The sequence below is a fragment of the Lutzomyia longipalpis genome, chromosome 4, assembly GCF_024334085.1.
Source record: "Lutzomyia longipalpis isolate SR_M1_2022 chromosome 4, ASM2433408v1".
In the NCBI taxonomy this organism is placed as follows: Eukaryota; Metazoa; Arthropoda; class Insecta; order Diptera; family Psychodidae; genus Lutzomyia; species Lutzomyia longipalpis.
In genome coordinates, this window is record NC_074710.1 from 14,850,995 (window position 1) to 14,870,630 (window position 19,636).

A 19,636-nucleotide genomic window follows, 5' to 3' on the forward strand; every position below is an offset into this window, starting at 1 on the left:
TGAACAGGCAAATGTGGAAGGGTTTGGAAAATGGCATGAAAAAGCATTTTCCCGCTGAGATAGAGAAAAATCGTCTGAGGCAAAGTTGTAGCCCGGAAAATTTCCTATAAGATAGTTGTCATGGGAAAACTCAAATATTTCCATGGAACTCAGGAAAAATTATCTCACAAAAATTCACCGTTTTACCCCAGATTCCCCTACAGGCTCTATTTGGGAAAACTCCTGGTATATAAAGGTCAGTCAAAAGATTGATAAATATAATGTCATGTCGACCAAGACTCATCTCTTCTGCAATATTAATCTCACAATAAAATAAAAACAAAAAAAACTTTTGATGAATTTTGTAAATTTTCTTTTTAATTTCTTTGATTAAATATTTTATCCATCCATCAAATTACATAAGAATTTTTATAAATGTTTTATATTTTAAGCTAAAAAGAAATTTATTTCTTGGAAAGAATATCAATTTAGTTGTAATGTAAAAGTTTTAGATTAATTATTTAATATTGATGAGAAACAATGCACAATGTTCAACAAATTGTCCTTCCTGCTTCTACTGGACTTCTTCATTTCAGCTTCCACAGAGGATCTAGCTGACTCAGTGGATCAAGAATCTCTTGTTTGGCTTCCACAGCTGCTGTTTGGGCTGTTTTTAGCTGATGCGAAGTCATTATTCCATCTAAAACAATGGGGAGGATTTGTTAAAGATTAAAGACGAAATGTTTGATGAAGAAATAAAAGGCAAAAATAAATCTTTTTATTAGTAAAAAATTGTTTTTCGACAGAAGAAAACATTTCATTTAATAAGAGGGCATTATTTGGTAAGAAGATCATTCAATTTGATCAGAAAATCGGGAAGATCACACAATTTGATTAAGATTTTTCAAAATAAATTCAAATTCAAAGTTTTTCTGAACAAATTCAATGTTTCCGGATCGAACACAACGAATTCTTTTTACCACAAAGAACATTTCTTGGTGAAATTGAACGTTTTCTGATGAAATTTAATGATATTATGATCAGAGCATGAATTCTCTAAGAGTGAAAAACTCCCGTGATAAACTCCTGAAGGCTTTAGCGCTTTAAAAGAAACGTGAAAACCGGGAAAATCTTACGGGAGTTTATGACGGATGCATTATTTTTCTTAAAGGATCATACTCATGTGAAGTTTTCCTCACTTTTTCCCTGCAAAAAGCCTTCGGGAGTTTATCACGAGAGTTTTTCACTCTTACGGGGCTATCACACTTAAGCTCCAAGTGTTTGAGCATCATAACCTCTATGTGAGTACGAAAGAGAAAACAACGGTATTTTTTCTCGTTTTTTCACATGTAAAATCTTATGCATCAAGTGCTTAGATCTTATGTGGGATAACTCCCTTAGAGAATACAGCCCCAGGAGATCATTTTATAGTCAAACAACGATTTTCTAGTCAAAAAAGACATTTCTTTAAAACAAAAGCGTTTTAACGAAAATATTGAACGATTTTCTAATTAAATTGAATGTTTTTTCATCAATTGATCATTTATTGATCAAATTAAATGATCTCCTGATCAAATAGGATGTTCTTCTGATCAAACTGATCGTTTTATAGTTGAATTGTATGATCTCTTAATTAAACAGAATGTTTTCTATAATAAAGATTTGAATTATTTTTGATCAAATAGAGCATTTTCTTAACCAAAGAGATCTTTTTAAGATCAAACGGAATGTTTATTTGATTAATTTTGACGTTTCCAGAAGAAATTGAACGATTTCCCGATCAAATAGAATTTTTATTTTTCAAAATCATTTTGTTGATCAAACTGAATGATCTTCTTATGAAAAAAAAATGTTTTTTCGTCAATTTGAAACGTTTAAACGCACAAAAAATGGTTCTTGATGTTCAAAAAATATATTTTTCTGTTTAAATTAAATGTTCTTTTGATTAAATTTAACGTTTTTCTGATCAATTTTGAATATTCAATCGCCCAACAATTTAATTTTCAAACTAATAAAAAGACTCACGTTTATTCAGCAACTCATGCCCGTGCTGGAGGACAATCTTGTAGGACAGCAGAAGATTCTCCGCATCCTCTAGGGCACCTTTTCGCTGCGAACAAATCCTAAACCACACATCAATGACATTTATGAGCACCGGACGACGTGCCTGAGCACCCAAAATTGCCGTAATGGCCACTGAGAGGCACCCCGAACGATCAGCCCCAGTTAGGGAATTGATCACCACAGGCCAGGACTTTCCGCCGCCGCCCCCATCTTGACTCTGCAACCGTCGCAATGCATCAATGACATTCTGTGCAATACCGAGAATGTGGCTGCATGACCCCTTGCCCCAGGGTGCCTTCATCTGCAACAAGCTGCAATAGTGGATGGCATCACTGCCCAGCATTGTCACCTTCAAGCTCAATTCCGTGCAATGCGATAAATCAAATTGACGCATCAGTGTCACCGAAAAGTCCCCATGAGTCACTTCGGCATTCAACTGTGTTGGCCAGAAGGTATCGAGGATCTACAGAGCAGAGCCCACCGGATAGATTAGAAACTAATTAAGAGATCAGCCCTTGAAAGGAAATCACATTTGAGCCTTACCTCAGCCGGTGGGTGGAGGCAGACAACAAGCTGAGATTTCTGTGACCAAACCATAAACCAAAAATCCTTGAAAGTCGTGGATTTTGGTGTCTGTGCTAGGATCAATTGCGGACAGCCTGGACCTAGTTCCTACAGAGAATAAATCCCACAAAAAAATCTCACGTTAGATTTTTTCTTTAAGCTGATATCTTTCTTTTTAAGAGAAGAAAATGAATGGAAACGATTCGGAAAATAATCAATAAAATTATGAGACAGCAAAATCTTTTTTTTTTACTGCTCATTATCGAAATAATTTTTTTTTCTCTAAAATGCCTTTTTTTCTTTCGAGAACTTCTTATTAGCAACTTGAAGTTTGTACACTTTTCCTTCCCGAAAGTGTTGGATGAGCTTCCCGGAAAGTGCCATAAGTGGCTGGAAGTTGTGCAGGCATCTTTCCCGTTGTATCAGAAAGTTTCTTAGGGATCTTAGGAACTTCCTTTTCAACACCCTGCACTGAAAAAACAGTTTGTGCTTCGACTGTCGGTTTTACTACTTTTCTAAGTACCAATTAAGTTGAAAAAGCACCACTTTATTTCTCAAATATCTATATAGAGGCGCTGCTGGTTATATTTTCACACAATATTGCTATTTTTTCAAAAACCGATTATTCAACTGAAACTTCTTCTTCTTTTTTTTCTTAGTTTTAGGTTATATTTGTTAAACAATAATACAAAATGTGTGGTGTTTTCCTGAAATTCGGCTCTTCCTGGGGATTAGGAACTTCATTTTTTGCTTCTTCAGGGGTTGAGATGATTTTCCTCAATTTTCATGAGAAAAGAAAAAAAGAAGAAGATTCTATATCGATATTGAATATCGATATCGATAATATCTTAAAAATCAAAAAAAGGAAGAAGAAGAATTTTGGTGCTTATCCAAGTACAAAATAAGCAGTAAAATGTCGAATTTGGTACTTGAAAAGTTAAAATTCTTTCAGTGTGCTGATCCTTAATGTCATCTTTGGGTCAAAATCTGAGTCTAAAAAAATGTTTCACGAAATTGCAAAGAGGACTTCCTAAATAAAAAGATTTCGACCCCTAAATGACATCAAGTATCAGCCGGGTGTTGAAAAGGAAGTTCCGAAGATCCCTAAGAAACTGCTTGAAGCAATCATTAGGATGCCTGCACAACTTCCAGCAACTTATGGCACTTTCCGGGAAGCTCATTAAACCGTTCCGAGAGGAAAAGTTTATTCAAAAACTATATAAACTTCAAGTTGCTGAATTCCTTTGACTAAAAAAATTACTAACTAATGTTGAACGAAAGAGGGGGGAAGGGTGGATCAATCAAATGAATGCGTCTGCAGCAGGTAGGATTTAGACCATGGCAGTGATTCTTCATTCACTTACCACAGCTCCATCCGTTGGGATCTTTATCACATTTTTTTATTTGCATTGAAGAAAAATGAATCAACAAAAGAGAAAAATAAACTTTTTTGCCCCAAATTTCTCTTTTTAAATTTTCAAAGAAATCCCAACAATTTCCCCATCAAGCAAGAAGAAGAATAAAAGAAAGGAAGAAAGCCTTACCTTTACGTATGCTGCATTAATGTAGTCCTCAGTTTCCGTTGGCAGAACAACTCGTGCATGATCATATGGGACGTAATCTTCCTTGAGGTTCTTCCAGTTCTTCTCATAGAACCATTTGGCCACTGTTATCGTTCGCTTTGATTCATCCTTCACGAGTAAATCCTGCAATTCCTTCCACTTTGTATCCAATGGCGTTGACCCATTGAGTGTCTTGATGTTGATGCCCTCAATGAACTTCTCCATGCGCTCAACTTCTTTGTGAAACCATTTACGCACTGTTGGGTCATCCAGGGCATCTCTGTACTTCCCCAAAATACCCTCACTGATGGCAAAATCATCATTCTTCACGGATGATGTCTCACTGAATGATTGATCGAGTGATTCCAGTTGGGAGAGAATTGATGCACTATCGGCACTTTGTTTCCTCTCAAAATGTGGCTGAATTGGCTTTGCCACAACATCTGCGGGAGCAGCAGCTTCAAGGGCATCAAGAACCTCCAGTGGATTCTTCTCCATCTTCACCTCCTGCACACTTGCTTCCTTGGCGGGAATTTTCTTCCCGAGAACTTCTTCATTATTTGTCTCCACTTTGGACGACGGAACATCAGCAGAGACAACTTTGGGCTGCAGGAGGGGCGTTGTTGGGATTTCAGGTGTGGAAAAATCAATCCCAGACAGGAGATCGAAATTTGACGATTTAGCCGGAGATGCAGGAACACCCACAGCTGTGGCAGGACTTGGTGTGGGTGCAATGGAAATGGGAGCAGCAGCAGGAGCTGAAACAGTTGGGGGAGCAACAGAAGAAGAGGATTCGATATTCGTAGCGGCTAAAAAAAGTATTTAAAGATATTTTTTTTAGATTTTGAATAAGAATCCTGATTGTGGATGCTAAAAAAATGCCTAAAAGATACTTTCCTATAGTTAAATTTTAATGTTAATTTATTGCTCTATTACGGACATTACGGAGGATTCACTTGAAAGGTGTACGAAGAGCGTAAGAATGATTATATAAAAAAAGTACTGACAGACCTGATAGCAAAACAGTCTACGTTTGAAAGAAACAGAGCTAAAAAATAATTTCCTGGCACGATAAAATTATTTTTAGGACAATTATTTGCGGCGGGGATTAAAGCCGCGGAAAGCTCTGGTGGTGAAGGTTCTGCCATTGCCATGACTCCCGACTTTGGGAGGAACCAATAAAAAATTTGGGTTTAAGAAAAATGGTCGCTCTGTGGCGACAGCTAAGATGCTCGCACTTTGGCGGCTGTTGTAGCATAGGCTCGCTCTGTGGCGGTTGGTCACCTCAAGTTGAGGGAACGGCTGAGCTAATTCGGAGGTCTTACCTCTACGGCTGCTCGCCGATGAATGCGTGCCGACTGAGCGTGCACACTGCTTATATAGTCCCCCAAGGGCGATTGCATCATCCTTTTTGACGCTAGGGGTGCGTCATTTAGGGGTATGTGGCTAAGGGGCATGCCATTTTTTGTGGATCAGATTCTTGATTCCGGAATCTGATTCCCTTATGGACAATTATTAGAAAAAATCCCCGCAAGAGGAAAGAATTTATTTATGACGTTTTAGGGGGTATTCAAAAATATTTGGGATGTAAAAATTAATCATTTTTGGGGGTTTTTGAGAGCATTGTTCGGCATAAAGTAACAATATTTTTGCTTATACTGAAATAAATTATTTCCTAACAGAAATATTCTTTCGCCATGAGAAAAATTAAAATAAAATCTCGTCAGAATAGAAAGGAATAATTTTCTGACTGAAAGAAGAATTCTTTCCATAGTTTAGTTCTAACACTTTTACACCCTTTTACGCTTTTACGTTCCTTCAAGTGAATGCCTCATGAAAAATGAGTTAGTAAGACTAAAAAAAGTAATACGATGGAGTTTAAAATTCATGCTTGTTAGTTATGGTTAAAAACATTTTAAAAAATAATAAAGAAAAATATGAAAAATGTTAATAAACAGCTCGAAGGATACCTTACTTTTCACTTGTTTTTCACAACATATAGTTCACAGCATAATTTCATCACAAACAATACTCAAATTCATTCAAAAAAATACAGAAACCACAAAATATGTTTTTAAAAAATCACTTTTTCATATAAATAAAATAAATTCACTACAAAAATTTTATTTCAGGTAACATTGAACTTGTTAATTTATTTCTCTTTAGTTTAATTCATTCGTAAATTCACAGAGTTTATATTGTTGTGGTTAATAAGGACTTCAAACAATTTCAAACTTTACAACAACAAAAAACTTTTATAAATTAAAAAAAAAAATCATCAAAAATTATGAAAAGGAAATGTTAATGAAAAATTAAACAGAAATGTCAATGAAGAGTGATAGAAAAATGTTAATGAAAAACTTAAGCAGAAGAAGAGTTATTTTAACGACGAGAATTTAAATAGTAAAAGCACCGAAATGACTGAACGTGCATTTGATAGTAGTAACGACGAATTGTCATACCTGGTGCTGGTTGAAGTGCAACCTGGCCGGTCGTTGAGGAGACATGCTGCACCATTGATGCCATCTGCGGGGGTGGATTTGTATACTGTGTCAAAGGAAGAAATAAAAGAACAAAAATCTATTTAAAAAAAAATTCTGAAAGGTTTAACCTAAGAAATGTTTAGAAGGCCATATATCGGGATCGGCCCTATAGATTTTTGATCTGGACCTATCATTTAAAAGATACTACAGTTAGCTTTAACATACCGAAAATTGAAGTAAATCGATGGGGCCGTTGTCGAAAAATTCGAAGTCCAAATTTTGGACCATATCTCACGATCGACCCTTCAGATTTTTTATATTAAACTATCATTTGTATGGCCTTGACCTCAGCTACAAAATTTAGAAATTTTAAGTAAATCGATAGAGGCGTTCTCGATAAATTCGAGTTCTAGAAAGTTATAGGGCTTCATGAAATCATTAATTTGAGTCAAAATTTATCAAAATCGGCCAAGCGGTTTTCGAGTTATGATCGATTTTCCTATGAAAAATTATACCGCCATATTGGCTAATCAAACACACCTAAAAATAGCAGAAAGAAGTAGAGTAGGATCAAAACGGTATTTACCTGAGAAGCATCATGCGGAGATACGGCAGAATTGTACGAAGGACTCGCAATTGTCTGTCCATACGCTGACTGGCCGGCACTTGAGTAGTGATTGTGGGCATACTGTGTCATTGCAGCTGCATCCACTTGATACCCACTCGCATACTGATACTCTCCAGTTAGTTGATTGTACATGTAGCCTGGATGCGAACCGTAAGACTGTGTCTGACCGGAATATTGATTTTGCGGGTAGTTCGAAACGCCCATTTGCGATGTATCCAACTGTGAATATGGCTGTGAAGTTGCACCATACTGTGCCGTTGCAATTTGCTGCTGATTATACGCTGAATATGGATCATTTGCAGCTGAACCGCCATACATCTGCCCATACATCTGACCAACATTCCCTCCTCCTTCATACTGATTAGTAGTACTGTATCCATATTGATTCTTTGAAGCTGAATTTTAAGGAGTAAAAATAACTTCTTTTTATTCAAATCTACCAATCAAGCTTCCTGAAGAAACTCACCGTCAGCATGAGCAGGAGTGTCAGATGTCTTCTGACCTTGTCCATAATTCCCAGATGCATCCCATGCCTGTGAAGTGCTGTACGTCTGATTTGCCGTTTGATTTAAACTCCATCCTGCAACTTGTTGTGTGAGATTCCCAATGGCAGCAGCTGCTTGACTGTTGGGCACTCCTTCACCACTACTTGCTGGCAAACCAGGTGATGCAATTGGCTGCTGTTGCTGCTGTTGTTGGTAGTACGTCTGGTTTTGTTGATCAGTTGTCGTTGAATATGTCGTCTGATAGCTATTATAGGGATTCTGGTTGTAGTATGCCTGCTGTGGATCAATGTACGTCGACAAGTGTCCACCATCAGCATTATTTCCACTGGAATGTGTCGTAATTGGTGGTGCTTGTTGCACTCCAGCTGAGTAGCTGTTAACAGATGAAGCATCCGAATAGCCTAACGCCTGATCCCCGTAGTAGCCATACATTGGATGTTGCAACGTATTATCAGCTGAACTCTGCAGTGGTGGTTGGTAATTGCTTGCAGATGTTTGTGTTACGGGATTTGTGAATGTGTCATGAATGCTACCGCCACCACTCTGGGATGTGGCACCTTCCAAAGTACAAAAGATACCATCAAGCATGGTCAAAAAACCAACTATTGTTATTAAAGACTCTGCAAAATGGTTTTTTAAGCGTTAGGAAATTTTAAGGAACTTAAAAGAACTTTTTTTAAATCATTTTTGTAGACTTTGAATTGATAATTCTTGTTCCGTTGTCGAAGCTTTGTTAATAAGATTGAGATTGGTTAAAAGAACAAAGCTTCGTTAACAGAAGAAAACTTCTTGAATAAGACTTAAAATCGTTAATAGAACTAAGACTTGATAAAAGGACAAAGCTCTGTTAACAGGACTGACTAAGAACTTCGTTAACAGGATAAAGAAAGATTCCTTAACATAATTAGGTTTTGTTCATCATCACTATGGAGAAACTCTTGAAAGCGCTCAACAACCAGGGCTATATGCGCCATTATTAGGTTTTGTTAACTGGACAAAGCGTCGTTAACAAGACTGGTTAAAAAAAATTAAGGAATAGTTAACAGGACAAAGTTATAATAATTAGATTTAACAAGACTCCTTGATAAGATTAGGACTGTTAAACAGAACAAAGCTTTGTTAACAGGACAAAAAGTTTCTTGAATAAGACTTAAAATCCTTGATAAATGGACAGAGCTCTGTTAACAAGATTAAGAATTTTTATTAAGACTAACGGGGCTATCACACTTAAGCTCCAAGTATTTGAGCATCATAACCTCTCTGTGAGTACGAGAGAGACAACAACGGTATTTTTTCTCGTTTTGTCACATGTAAAATCTTAAGCATCAAATGCTTAGAGCTTAGGTGTGATAACTCCCTAAGACTTGTTAATAAGATTAAGATTTGTTAACGGAACAAAACTTCGTTTACAAGACTGAGAAGTCCGTTAACAAAACTAAACAAGTTAAGAGGTTAAAGTTTTGTTATCAAGACTAAGGATCCTTAACATGAGAAATAGTCCTTAAAAGCATTAAGCTTTGTTAACTGGACAACAAGTTTCTTTAAAGTGGAAGAACTTCGTTAACAAGAACTATTCTCAGTTTTTTTATTAACGTAATTTTCGTTGTCCAGTTCTCTTAAAAAAAAACTTCGAGCTCCAAGTATTCTTCATTGTAAATAAATTCTTCTTTGAACTCCTTCGTTGGTTTAAAATGACGTCTGATTAAATTGTAACGAATTAGAATTACCTAGTTTAAGAAATGGTACATAATATGAACATAACTGTTCAATAAAGCTCAATCCTTAACTCAGAATCGCAGATAAAACTGTAAGGCTAAACTTAAAAGATGATTAATAAAGAAGTTCGTGCAGAAGCCTTAATTTAGTTAAAAGTAAGGCAAAGTCTTGACGCTCTAAGAAACTGTGTTCGTACTACCTAAAATCACTTCTAAATAAACAAAGATGAGTCAGACTAGTTCTGACATCCAAAGAGACTAACTAACTCTAATTTCTAAAAAGAGAACGCAAATACCTAGATAACAAAAAAATAATACTAATAGGAACTTACCTTGTGCCGTTGTATAGTAGAACTGTGACTGATAGATGGGATTCGTGAAGCCGGTTTGATTTTGCGTTGATTGCCCAAGTGATTGCTGTGGCTGTTGCATGTAATACTGCTGCTGCTGCTGTTGTTGTTGTTGTTGTTGTCCTGAATCCGTTTGATACAGATTCCCAGCACTTCCGTAGCCCTGTTGTAGCCCAGGATCAGCTGCCTGATAGTAGGTATTTTGGTAGCCTCCTAGGACAGTCTGTGACATGAACTTGTCTGACGTTGTTGTTGTAACGCACGTTGATGTTGATGTGTTCTCAGATCCTAACGGATTGGGTCGTATTGCGGGTGGAATGTACGCTGTTTCTGTTGTCACAACACCCGGTGTACCCGAAGGCAGCTGAAGGGTACCTGACTTGAGGTAATCCTTCAGTTTCGGTCCACTTTTATTGGTTGAAAGTGTTGCTGCTGTCGGGATGCTCTCGGGAGGAATGCTGTGACTGGGCGACGGGGCAATATTTGTTGACTTTAGACGTTGCTGCCGTTCCTCCTCTTGCACATCTCGTGCTGCTTTAATGCGTGCCAGGAGTTTCTGAATATTCCCCTGGAGTTTCCTGTAGAATTCCAGCCCCTTTACACTCTTTCCCAGGAGATCCTCGTAGATGTCATACGAAGCCGCCAGGGAGGAGAAAAAGTGCTCCCGTTTGTGCTTTGTCTCAACGACTGCCTTCATCTGTGGGGCACACTTTGCATAGGCATCTGTTAGGGCTTTGAGAATATTATCCTGTGCTGCGAGGTTTTGTTCAATGAGTGCAACACATTTATCATGTTTAGCCAATTCCTTCTTGAACAACTTCTCCAACTTCTTCTCCCACGTCACAATCTTCCCCGTGATGTCATCCGCCGTGACGGCGTCACGGAATTTCTGCACAAGTGCCGCCCGTTGTGCCTTCATTGTATTCACTTTACCCAGGAGATGCTTCAATTCGGCAAAATGACTCTCATCTGCGGCATCCTTATTTGTGGGAACGAGGGCTGTGATGTCATTCAGTGGCTGAGCGAGTGTCTTGAGATTCGATACGTGTAGCCCCATGGCTTTCCGGAGGGTCTCATTGCTTTCACCGGCTTTATTGTGAGCCTCATGGTACTTCTGATATTCCCGAATAAGCTCCGAGAAGTGTCCACTGGGACGAGCGCCCATTGTCTTCTGATAGCTCTTCTCGCGCGCATCTTCTTCATCTAGCATATCACGTATCTCTTGTAGCATGGACTCAACGTCAGAGCAGGACTCTGCGAGGCTTGACATTGATGCAACGAGATCACTTATTGCCGTAGGGCGGGCATGAAGAGCAGCACATCGATCGACAATACCTATAAAGATTTTTATTCTGAGAAATAATCTGAAGGCCATATATCGGGATCGGCCCTGTAGAATTTGGTTCTGGACCTATCATTTGAAAGGTTTTATAGACAGCTATAATATATCAAAATTTGAATAAAATCGATTGGGCCGATATACCTAAAATACCTAATACCAATAAAGGTTTTTCTTTGAATGAACTGGTAAAAAGCTCACCAAGCTTACGCGTTTTATAGGAAAAGTTAAAAAAAATATATATCTTGGGAAATATTTACAAGGACATATCTTGGGATCGGCCCTGTAGAATTTGGTTCTGGACCTATCACTTGAAAGGTTTTATAGACAGCTATAATATATCAAAATTTGAATAAAATCAGTTGGGCCGTGTACCTATAATACCAAATACCAATAAAGGTTTTTCTTTGAATGAACTGGTAAAAAGCTCACCAAGCTTACGCGTTTTATAGGAAAAGTTGAAAAAATATATGTATATTCTGAGAAATGTTTACAAGGACATATCTCGAGATCGGCCCTGTAGAATTTGGTTCTGGACCTATCATTTGAAAGGCCTTATAGCCAGCTATAATATATCAAAATTTGAATAAAATCGGTTGGGCTTATATACCTAATACCAATAAAGGTTTTTCTTTGAATGAACCGGTAAAAAGCTTACCAAGCTTACGCGTTTTATATAGGAAAAGTTGAAAAATATAAATTATATCCTGGGAAATGTTTATAAGGACATATCTCGGGATCGGCCCTGTAGAATTTGGTTCTGGACCTATCATTTGAAAGGTTTTATAGACAGCTATAATATATCAAAATTTGAATAAAATCGATTGGGCCGATATACCTAAAATACCTAATACCAATAAAGGTTTTTCTTTGAATGAACTGGTAAAAAGCTCACCAAGCTTACGCGTTTTATAGGAAAAGTTGAAAAAATATACATATATCCTGGGAAATGTTTATAAGGACATATCTCGGGATCGGCCCTGTAGAATTTGGTTCTGGACCTATCACTTGAAAGGTTTTATAGACAGCTATAATATATCAAAATTTGAATAAAATCAGTTGGGCCGATAAACCTATAATACCAAATACCAATAAAGGTTTTTCTTTGAATGAACTGGTAAAAAGCTCACCAAGCTTACGCGTTTTATAGGAAAAGTTGAAAAATATACATATATCCTGGGAAATGTTTATAAGGACATATCTCGGGATCGGCCCTGTAGAATTTGGTTCTGGACCTATCACTTGAAAGGTTTTATAGACAGCTATAATATATCAAAATTTGAATAAAATCAGTTGGGCCGATATACCTATAATACCAAATACCAATAAAGGTTTTTCTTTGAATGAACTGGTAAAAAGCTCACCAAGCTTACGCGTTTTATAGGAAAAGTTGAAAAATATACATATATCCTGGGAAATGTTTATAAGGACATATCTCGGGATCGGCCCTGTATAATTTGGTTCTGGACCTATCATTTGAAAGGTTTCATAGACAGCTATAATATATCAAATTTTGAATAAAATCGATTGGGCCTATATACCTAATACCAATAAAGGTTTTTCTTTGAATGAACTGGTAAAAAGCTTACCAAGCTTACGCGTTTTATAGGAACAGTTGAAAAATATTCATATATCTTGGGAAATGTTTATAAGGACATATCTCGGGATCGGCCCTGTATAATTTGGTTCTGGACCTATCACTTGAAATGTTTTATAGACAGCTATAATATATCAAAATTTGAATAAAATCAGTTGGGCCGATATACCTATAATACCAAATACCAATAAAGGTTTTTCTTTGAATGAACTGGTAAAAAGCTCACCAAGTTTACGCGTTTTATAGGAAAAGTTGAAAAATATACATATATCCTGGGAAATGTTTATAAGGACATATCTCGGGATCGGCCCTGTATAATTTGGTTCTGGACCTATCATTTGAAAGGTTTCATAGACAGCTATAATATATCAAATTTTGAATAAAATCGATTGGGCCTATATACCCAATACCAATAAAGGTTTTTCTTTGAATGAACCGGTAAAAAGCTTACCAAGCTTACGCGTTTTATATAGGAAAAGTTGAAAAATATAAATTATATCCTGGGAAATGTTTATAAGGACATATCTCGGGATCGGCCCTGTATAATTTGGTTCTGGACCTATCATTTGAAAGGTTTCATAGACAGCTATAACATATCAAATTTTGAATAAAATCGATTGGGCCGATATACATAAAATACCTAATACCAATAAAGATTGTTCTTTGAATGAACTGGTAAAAAGCTCACAAAGCTTATGCGTTTTATAGGAAAAGTTGAAAAATATTCATATATCTTGGGAAATGTTTATAAGGACATATCTCGGGATCGGCCCTGTAGAATTTGGTTCTAGACCTATCATTTGAAAGGTTTTAATAAACAGCTATAATATATCTGAATTTGAATAAAATCGATTGGGCCGATATACATAAAATACCTAATACCAATAAAGATTGTTCTTTGAATGAACTGGTAAAAAGCTCACCAAGCTTATGCGTTTTATAGGAAAAGTTGAAAAATATTCATATATCTTGGGAAATGTTTATAAGGACATATCTCGGGATCGGCCCTGTAGAATTTGGTTCTGGACCTATCATTTGAAAGGTTTTATAGACAGCTATAATATATCTGAATTTGAATAAAATCGATTGGGCCGATATACCTAAAATACCTAATACCAATAAAGGTTTTTCTTTGAATGAACTGGTAAAAAGCTCACCAAGCTTATGCGTTTTATAGGAAAAGTTGAAAAATATTCATATATCTTGGGAAATGTTTATAAGGACATATCTCGGGATCGGCCCTGTAGAATTTGGTTCTGGACCTATCATTTGAAAGGTTTTAATAAACAGCTATAATATATCTGAATTTGAATAAAATCGATTGGGCCGATATACCTAAAATACCTAATACCAATAAAGGTTTTTCTTTGAATGAACTGGTAAAAAGCTCACCAAGCTTATGCGTTTTATAGGAAAAGTTGAAAAATATTCATATATCTTGGGAAATGTTTATAAGGACATATCTCGGGATCGGCCCTGTAGAATTTGGTTCTGGACCTATCATTTGAAAGGTTTTATAGACATCTATAATATATCAAAATTTGAATAAAATCGATTGGGCCGATATACATAAAATACCTAATACCAATAAAGATTGTTCTTTGAATGAACTGGTAAAAAGCTCACAAAGCTTATGCGTTTTATAGGAAAAGTTGAAAAATATTCATATATCTTGGGAAATGTTTATAAGGACATATCTCGGGATCGGCCCTGTAGAATTTGGTTCTGGACCTATCATTTGAAAGGTTTTAATAAACAGCTATAATATATCTGAATTTGAATAAAATCGATTGGGCCGATATACCTAAAATACCTAATACCAATAAAGGTTTTTCTTTGAATGAACTGGTAAAAAGCTCACCAAGTTTACGCGTTTTATAGGAAAAGTTGAAAAAATATACATATATCCTGGGAAATGTTTATAAGGACATATCTCGGGATCGGCCCTGTAGAATTTGGTTCTGGACCTATCATTTGAAAGGTTTTAATAAACAGCTATAATATATCTGAATTTGAATAAAATCGATTGGGCCGATATACCTAAAATACCTAATACCAATAAAGGTTTTTCTTTGAATGAACTGGTAAAAAGCTCACCAAGCTTATGCGTTTTATAGGAAAAGTTGAAAAATATTCATATATCTTGGGAAATGTTTATAAGGACATATCTCGGGATCGGCCCTGTAGAATTTGGTTCTGGACCTATCATTTGAAAGGTTTTAATAAACAGCTATAATATATCTGAATTTGAATAAAATCGATTGGGCCGATATACCTAAAATACCTAATACCAATAAAGGTTTTTCTTTGAATGAACTGGTAAAAAGCTCACCAAGTTTACGCGTTTTATAGGAAAAGTTGAAAAAATATACATATATCCTGGGAAATGTTTATAAGGACATATCTCGGGATCGGCCCTGTAGAATTTGGTTCTGGACCTATCATTTGAAAGGTTTTATAGACAGCTATAATATATCAAAATTTGAATAAAATCGAATGGGCCGATATACATAAAATACCTAATACCAATAAAGATTGTTCTTTGAATGAACTGGTAAAAAGCTCACAAAGCTTATGCGTTTTATAGGAAAAGTTGAAAAATATTCATATATCTTGGGAAATGTTTATAAGGACATATCTCGGGATCGGCCCTGTAGAATTTGGTTCTGGACCTATCATTTGAAAGGTTTTAATAAACAGCTATAATATATCTGAATTTGAATAAAATCGATTGGGCCGATATACCTAAAATACCTAATACCAATAAAGGTTTTTCTTTGAATGAACTGGTAAAAAGCTCACCAAGCTTATGCGTTTTATAGGAAAAGTTGAAAAATATTCATATATCTTGGGAAATGTTTATAAGGACATATCTCGGGATCGGCCCTGTAGAATTTGGTTCTGGACCTATCATTTGAAAGGTTTTATAGACATCTATAATATATCAAAATTTGAATAAAATCGATTGGGCCGATATACATAAAATACCTAATACCAATAAAGATTGTTCTTTGAATGAACTGGTAAAAAGCTCACAAAGCTTATGCGTTTTATAGGAAAAGTTGAAAAATATTCATATATCTTGGGAAATGTTTATAAGGACATATCTCGGGATCGGCCCTGTAGAATTTGGTTCTGGACCTATCATTTGAAAGGTTTTAATAAACAGCTATAATATATCTGAATTTGAATAAAATCGATTGGGCCGATATACCTAAAATACCTAATACCAATAAAGGTTTTTCTTTGAATGAACTGGTAAAAAGCTCACCAAGCTTATGCGTTTTATAGGAAAAGTTGAAAAATATTCATATATCTTGGGAAATGTTTATAAGGACATATCTCGGGATCGGCCCTGTAGAATTTGGTTCTGGACCTATCATTTGAAAGGTTTTAATAAACAGCTATAATATATCTGAATTTGAATAAAATCGATTGGGCCGATATACCTAAAATACCTAATACCAATAAAGGTTTTTCTTTGAATGAACTGGTAAAAAGCTCACCAAGCTTATGCGTTTTATAGGAAAAGTTGAAAAAATATACATATATCCTGGGAAATGTTTATAAGGACATATCTCGGGATCGGCCCTGTAGAATTTGGTTCTGGACCTATCATTTGAAAGGTTTTAATAAACAGCTATAATATATCTGAATTTGAATAAAATCGATTGGGCCGATATACCTAAAATACCTAATACCAATAAAGGTTTTTCTTTGAATGAACTGGTAAAAAGCTCACCAAGCTTATGCGTTTTATAGGAAAAGTTGAAAAATATTCATATATCTTGGGAAATGTTTATAAGGACATATCTCGGGATCGGCCCTGTAGAATTTGGTTCTGGACCTATCATTTGAAAGGTTTTAATAAACAGCTATAATATATCTGAATTTGAATAAAATCGAATGGGCCGATATACATAAAATACCTAATACCAATAAAGATTGTTCTTTGAATGAACTGGTAAAAAGCTCACAAAGCTTATGCGTTTTATAGGAAAAGTTGAAAAATATTCATATATCTTGGGAAATGTTTATAAGGACATATCTCGGGATCGGCCCTGTAGAATTTGGTTCTGGACCTATCATTTGAAAGGTTTTAATAAACAGCTATAATATATCTGAATTTGAATAAAATCGATTGGGCCGATATACCTAAAATACCTAATACCAATAAAGGTTTTTCTTTGAATGAACTGGTAAAAAGCTCACCAAGCTTATGCGTTTTATAGGAAAAGTTGAAAAATATTCATATATCTTGGGAAATGTTTATAAGGACATATCTCGGGATCGGCCCTGTAGAATTTGGTTCTGGACCTATCATTTGAAAGGTTTTAATAAACAGCTATAATATATCTGAATTTGAATAAAATCGATTGGGCCGATATACCTAAAATACCTAATACCAATAAAGGTTTTTCTTTGAATGAACTGGTAAAAAGCTCACCAAGCTTATGCGTTTTATAGGAAAAGTTGAAAAATATTCATATATCTTGGGAAATGTTTATAAGGACATATCTCGGGATCGGCCCTGTAGAATTTGGTTCTGGACCTATCATTTGAAAGGTTTTATAGACAGCTATAATATATCAAAATTTGAATAAAATCGATTGGGCCGATATACATAAAATACCTAATACCAATAAAGATTGTTCTTTGAATGAACTGGTAAAAAGCTCACAAAGCTTATGCGTTTTATAGGAAAAGTTGAAAAATATTCATATATCTTGGGAAATGTTTATAAGGACATATCTCGGGATCGGCCCTGTAGAATTTGGTTCTGGACCTATCATTTGAAAGGTTTTATAGACAGCTATAATATAACAAAATTTGAATAAAATCGGTTGGGCCGTTTTTGAGATATTCATCGAAATCTAACTGATAAAAAATGTTTGATTTTATGTCGTCTAGCGGAGATTGTTGGAACTTGAAATGTATCAGAAAGTTGTAGGGATTCTAGAGGTCTTTCATTCGAGTCCGATTCGACCAAAATTGACTGAACTGTTTTCGAATTATGATCGATTTTTGATGTAAAAAATAATTATAACGGCTCTATTGACTAAACGGCTTGACCGATTTTCGAAAAGTAAAAGGATTTTTTTGAGAGCTCACCTTGTGGCAATTTGACGGTGTTATCAAATTGAAGAGAATCCAAATTGAGGGAATTGACAAAGGCATTCAATTTGTCATCCTTCTCCTCAACTTTTGCCCCAATATGCCGTAGAAGGGCTGCCTTCTCTTCGCTGTAGAGTGAACTCCCTTCATGCGCTTCCATCGGTACAAGACGATGGAAGATATCATTATTCACATACTCCGGATCCGATGGATTGAATCCAATCCCATTCATCATGAGCTTCTTCTCCACCTTAACAGCCGGAATGGTCGCCAAGTCCGGTACTTGCTCATGATAGATGTATTCATTCTCCTTCTTCGCGGCATTCCTCTTTGCCTCAATGACATCCATCGTGAAGGTGAGTGCTTCGGCAATTTGCTCCTGATTCGGCATCCCTTTGCTCTCCTTGCGGGCCTCATCGAGCCTATCGAAAGCCGCCTGGAAGAGGGTCACGCGTTCACCCATCTTCTGCATCTCCTCATACTGTTGCCCCTGATACAGGTACAGGATGGCTGTCAAGTAGGCAATCTTGAACTTTACATAGCGCTTCCACTCTTTGTACGTTCGACTACCAACTGTTTCGCACACAATGCCATCATCACCGCCCGTTGTGAGTGCCGCAAGGGCAACATTGTAGAAATTCACAATGAGACAGGCAACGGTGGCAACTGTGGCGGCCTTCCTGTTGTCCGTCAAGCTCTTCTCCAGAATGCATTCGTGTGCTTGGGCAAAGGAGAGTTGCTGCATGAAGAGCAGGAGATCCCCACTGAGGTCTGACATTTCGGTATTCTTAAAATTATCCCGAAGATGCCCAAAAATCCACGCAGCGCACTGAAAATGCGTACAAACCTACAAGAAAAAAAAGCAGAAAAGTCTCAATCCCGGAAGTTCCTCAATGAATCACTCAAAGATTGATAATCCCCAGTCAATGACCTCCCTCTTTTGTTTAAATTCTTATCGGAAAAAGTTTTCCGGGGAGCTTTGAAAGGGAGGAAGGGAGAGTAAAACTTACCAGCTTCATCCCCTCCTCACTTGTACGTGTCTCTGCAGCCCCAAGTTGCGTGTGAAGGGCCCCAGCATTGTACAAAACAGCTGCCATCTCCTGATTGATATCCGTGTATGTTGCAGCAGTTCCGGAATACAATTCCTTCCAGGCAAACGACAGTGGGACATGCTCCGTGGTATGGCTCATGAATCGGTGCACGAGGGAGTGTAGCTGGCAATAGTAGCGCTTAATTGTTGAGCATCCCTCGGTGTCTCTTGTGGCACGAACAGCACTATTCCGGAGACTTTCCAACGCATGAAATTCCTTCGCATAGGATTCGGGATCTTCATGATAAAGCTCCGCAATGTACTGCAGATGAAAGAGAGAGAAAGAGGAATTCTTAAGGATTTGCTCTTGCGTGTGGAATTGCATCACAATGCAGTGAAAGATCTCTCTGTGTGAGTCATCAGATTGATTTTTCTTTTGTGTCTCCTGTCCTCCAGGGAAAAACTTACGCGTTTGAGGCTGGTGAAGGAGGTGGGTTCGTGACTCTGTTTCACATCGAAACTCAACATTGGTAGCCGCGGAACGGCCTCCATCCTTTTGTCTCGTCCAAAACTCCCCTTTTCTTTTGCAAATTTAATTAGTGAAAATTCTCTCTGTGATCGCACAAAAGGCGGCTGCCCGAAAGTTCCCAATAAGAAAACACTGTAGGGTTGCCACTATTCTGACAGTTCTGATATCTTTTTGA

The 19,636-nt window shown here is 36.7% G+C and overlaps 1 protein-coding gene across 1 annotated transcript; it reads right to left on the bottom strand.

Moving 5' to 3' along the window:
* Positions 1-329: 329 nt before the first annotated feature.
* Positions 330-19,616, bottom strand: LOC129796656 (tyrosine-protein phosphatase non-receptor type 23). Its single transcript, XM_055838769.1, has 11 exons — positions 19,401-19,616; positions 18,913-19,254; positions 17,900-18,749; positions 9,834-11,186; positions 7,747-8,343; positions 7,239-7,675; positions 6,632-6,716; positions 4,152-4,978; positions 2,587-2,715; positions 2,005-2,506; positions 330-679 (listed from the first exon to the last, which is right to left on the bottom strand). The coding sequence occupies exons 1-11, from the start codon at positions 19,482-19,484 to the stop codon at positions 567-569; spliced, it is 5,319 nt and encodes a 1,772-aa protein (XP_055694744.1). The 5' UTR covers positions 19,485-19,616; the 3' UTR covers positions 330-566.
* Between the last annotated feature and the right edge of the window lie 20 nt (positions 19,617-19,636).

Excerpts from the sequence above, each read along its gene's own strand:
- LOC129796656 (XM_055838769.1), bottom strand. The coding sequence starts at position 19,484 with ATGGAGGCCGTTCCGCGGCTACCAATGTTGAGTTTCGATGTGAAACAG. Across the intron at positions 6,717-7,238 it reads CTCCGCATGATGCTTCTCAG|TATACAAATCCACCCCCGCA; the intron begins GTAAATACCGTT and ends CCTTTGACACAG. Across the intron at positions 4,979-6,631 it reads TGCACTTCAACCAGCACCAG|CCGCTACGAATATCGAATCC; the intron begins GTATGACAATTC and ends TACTTTTTTTAG.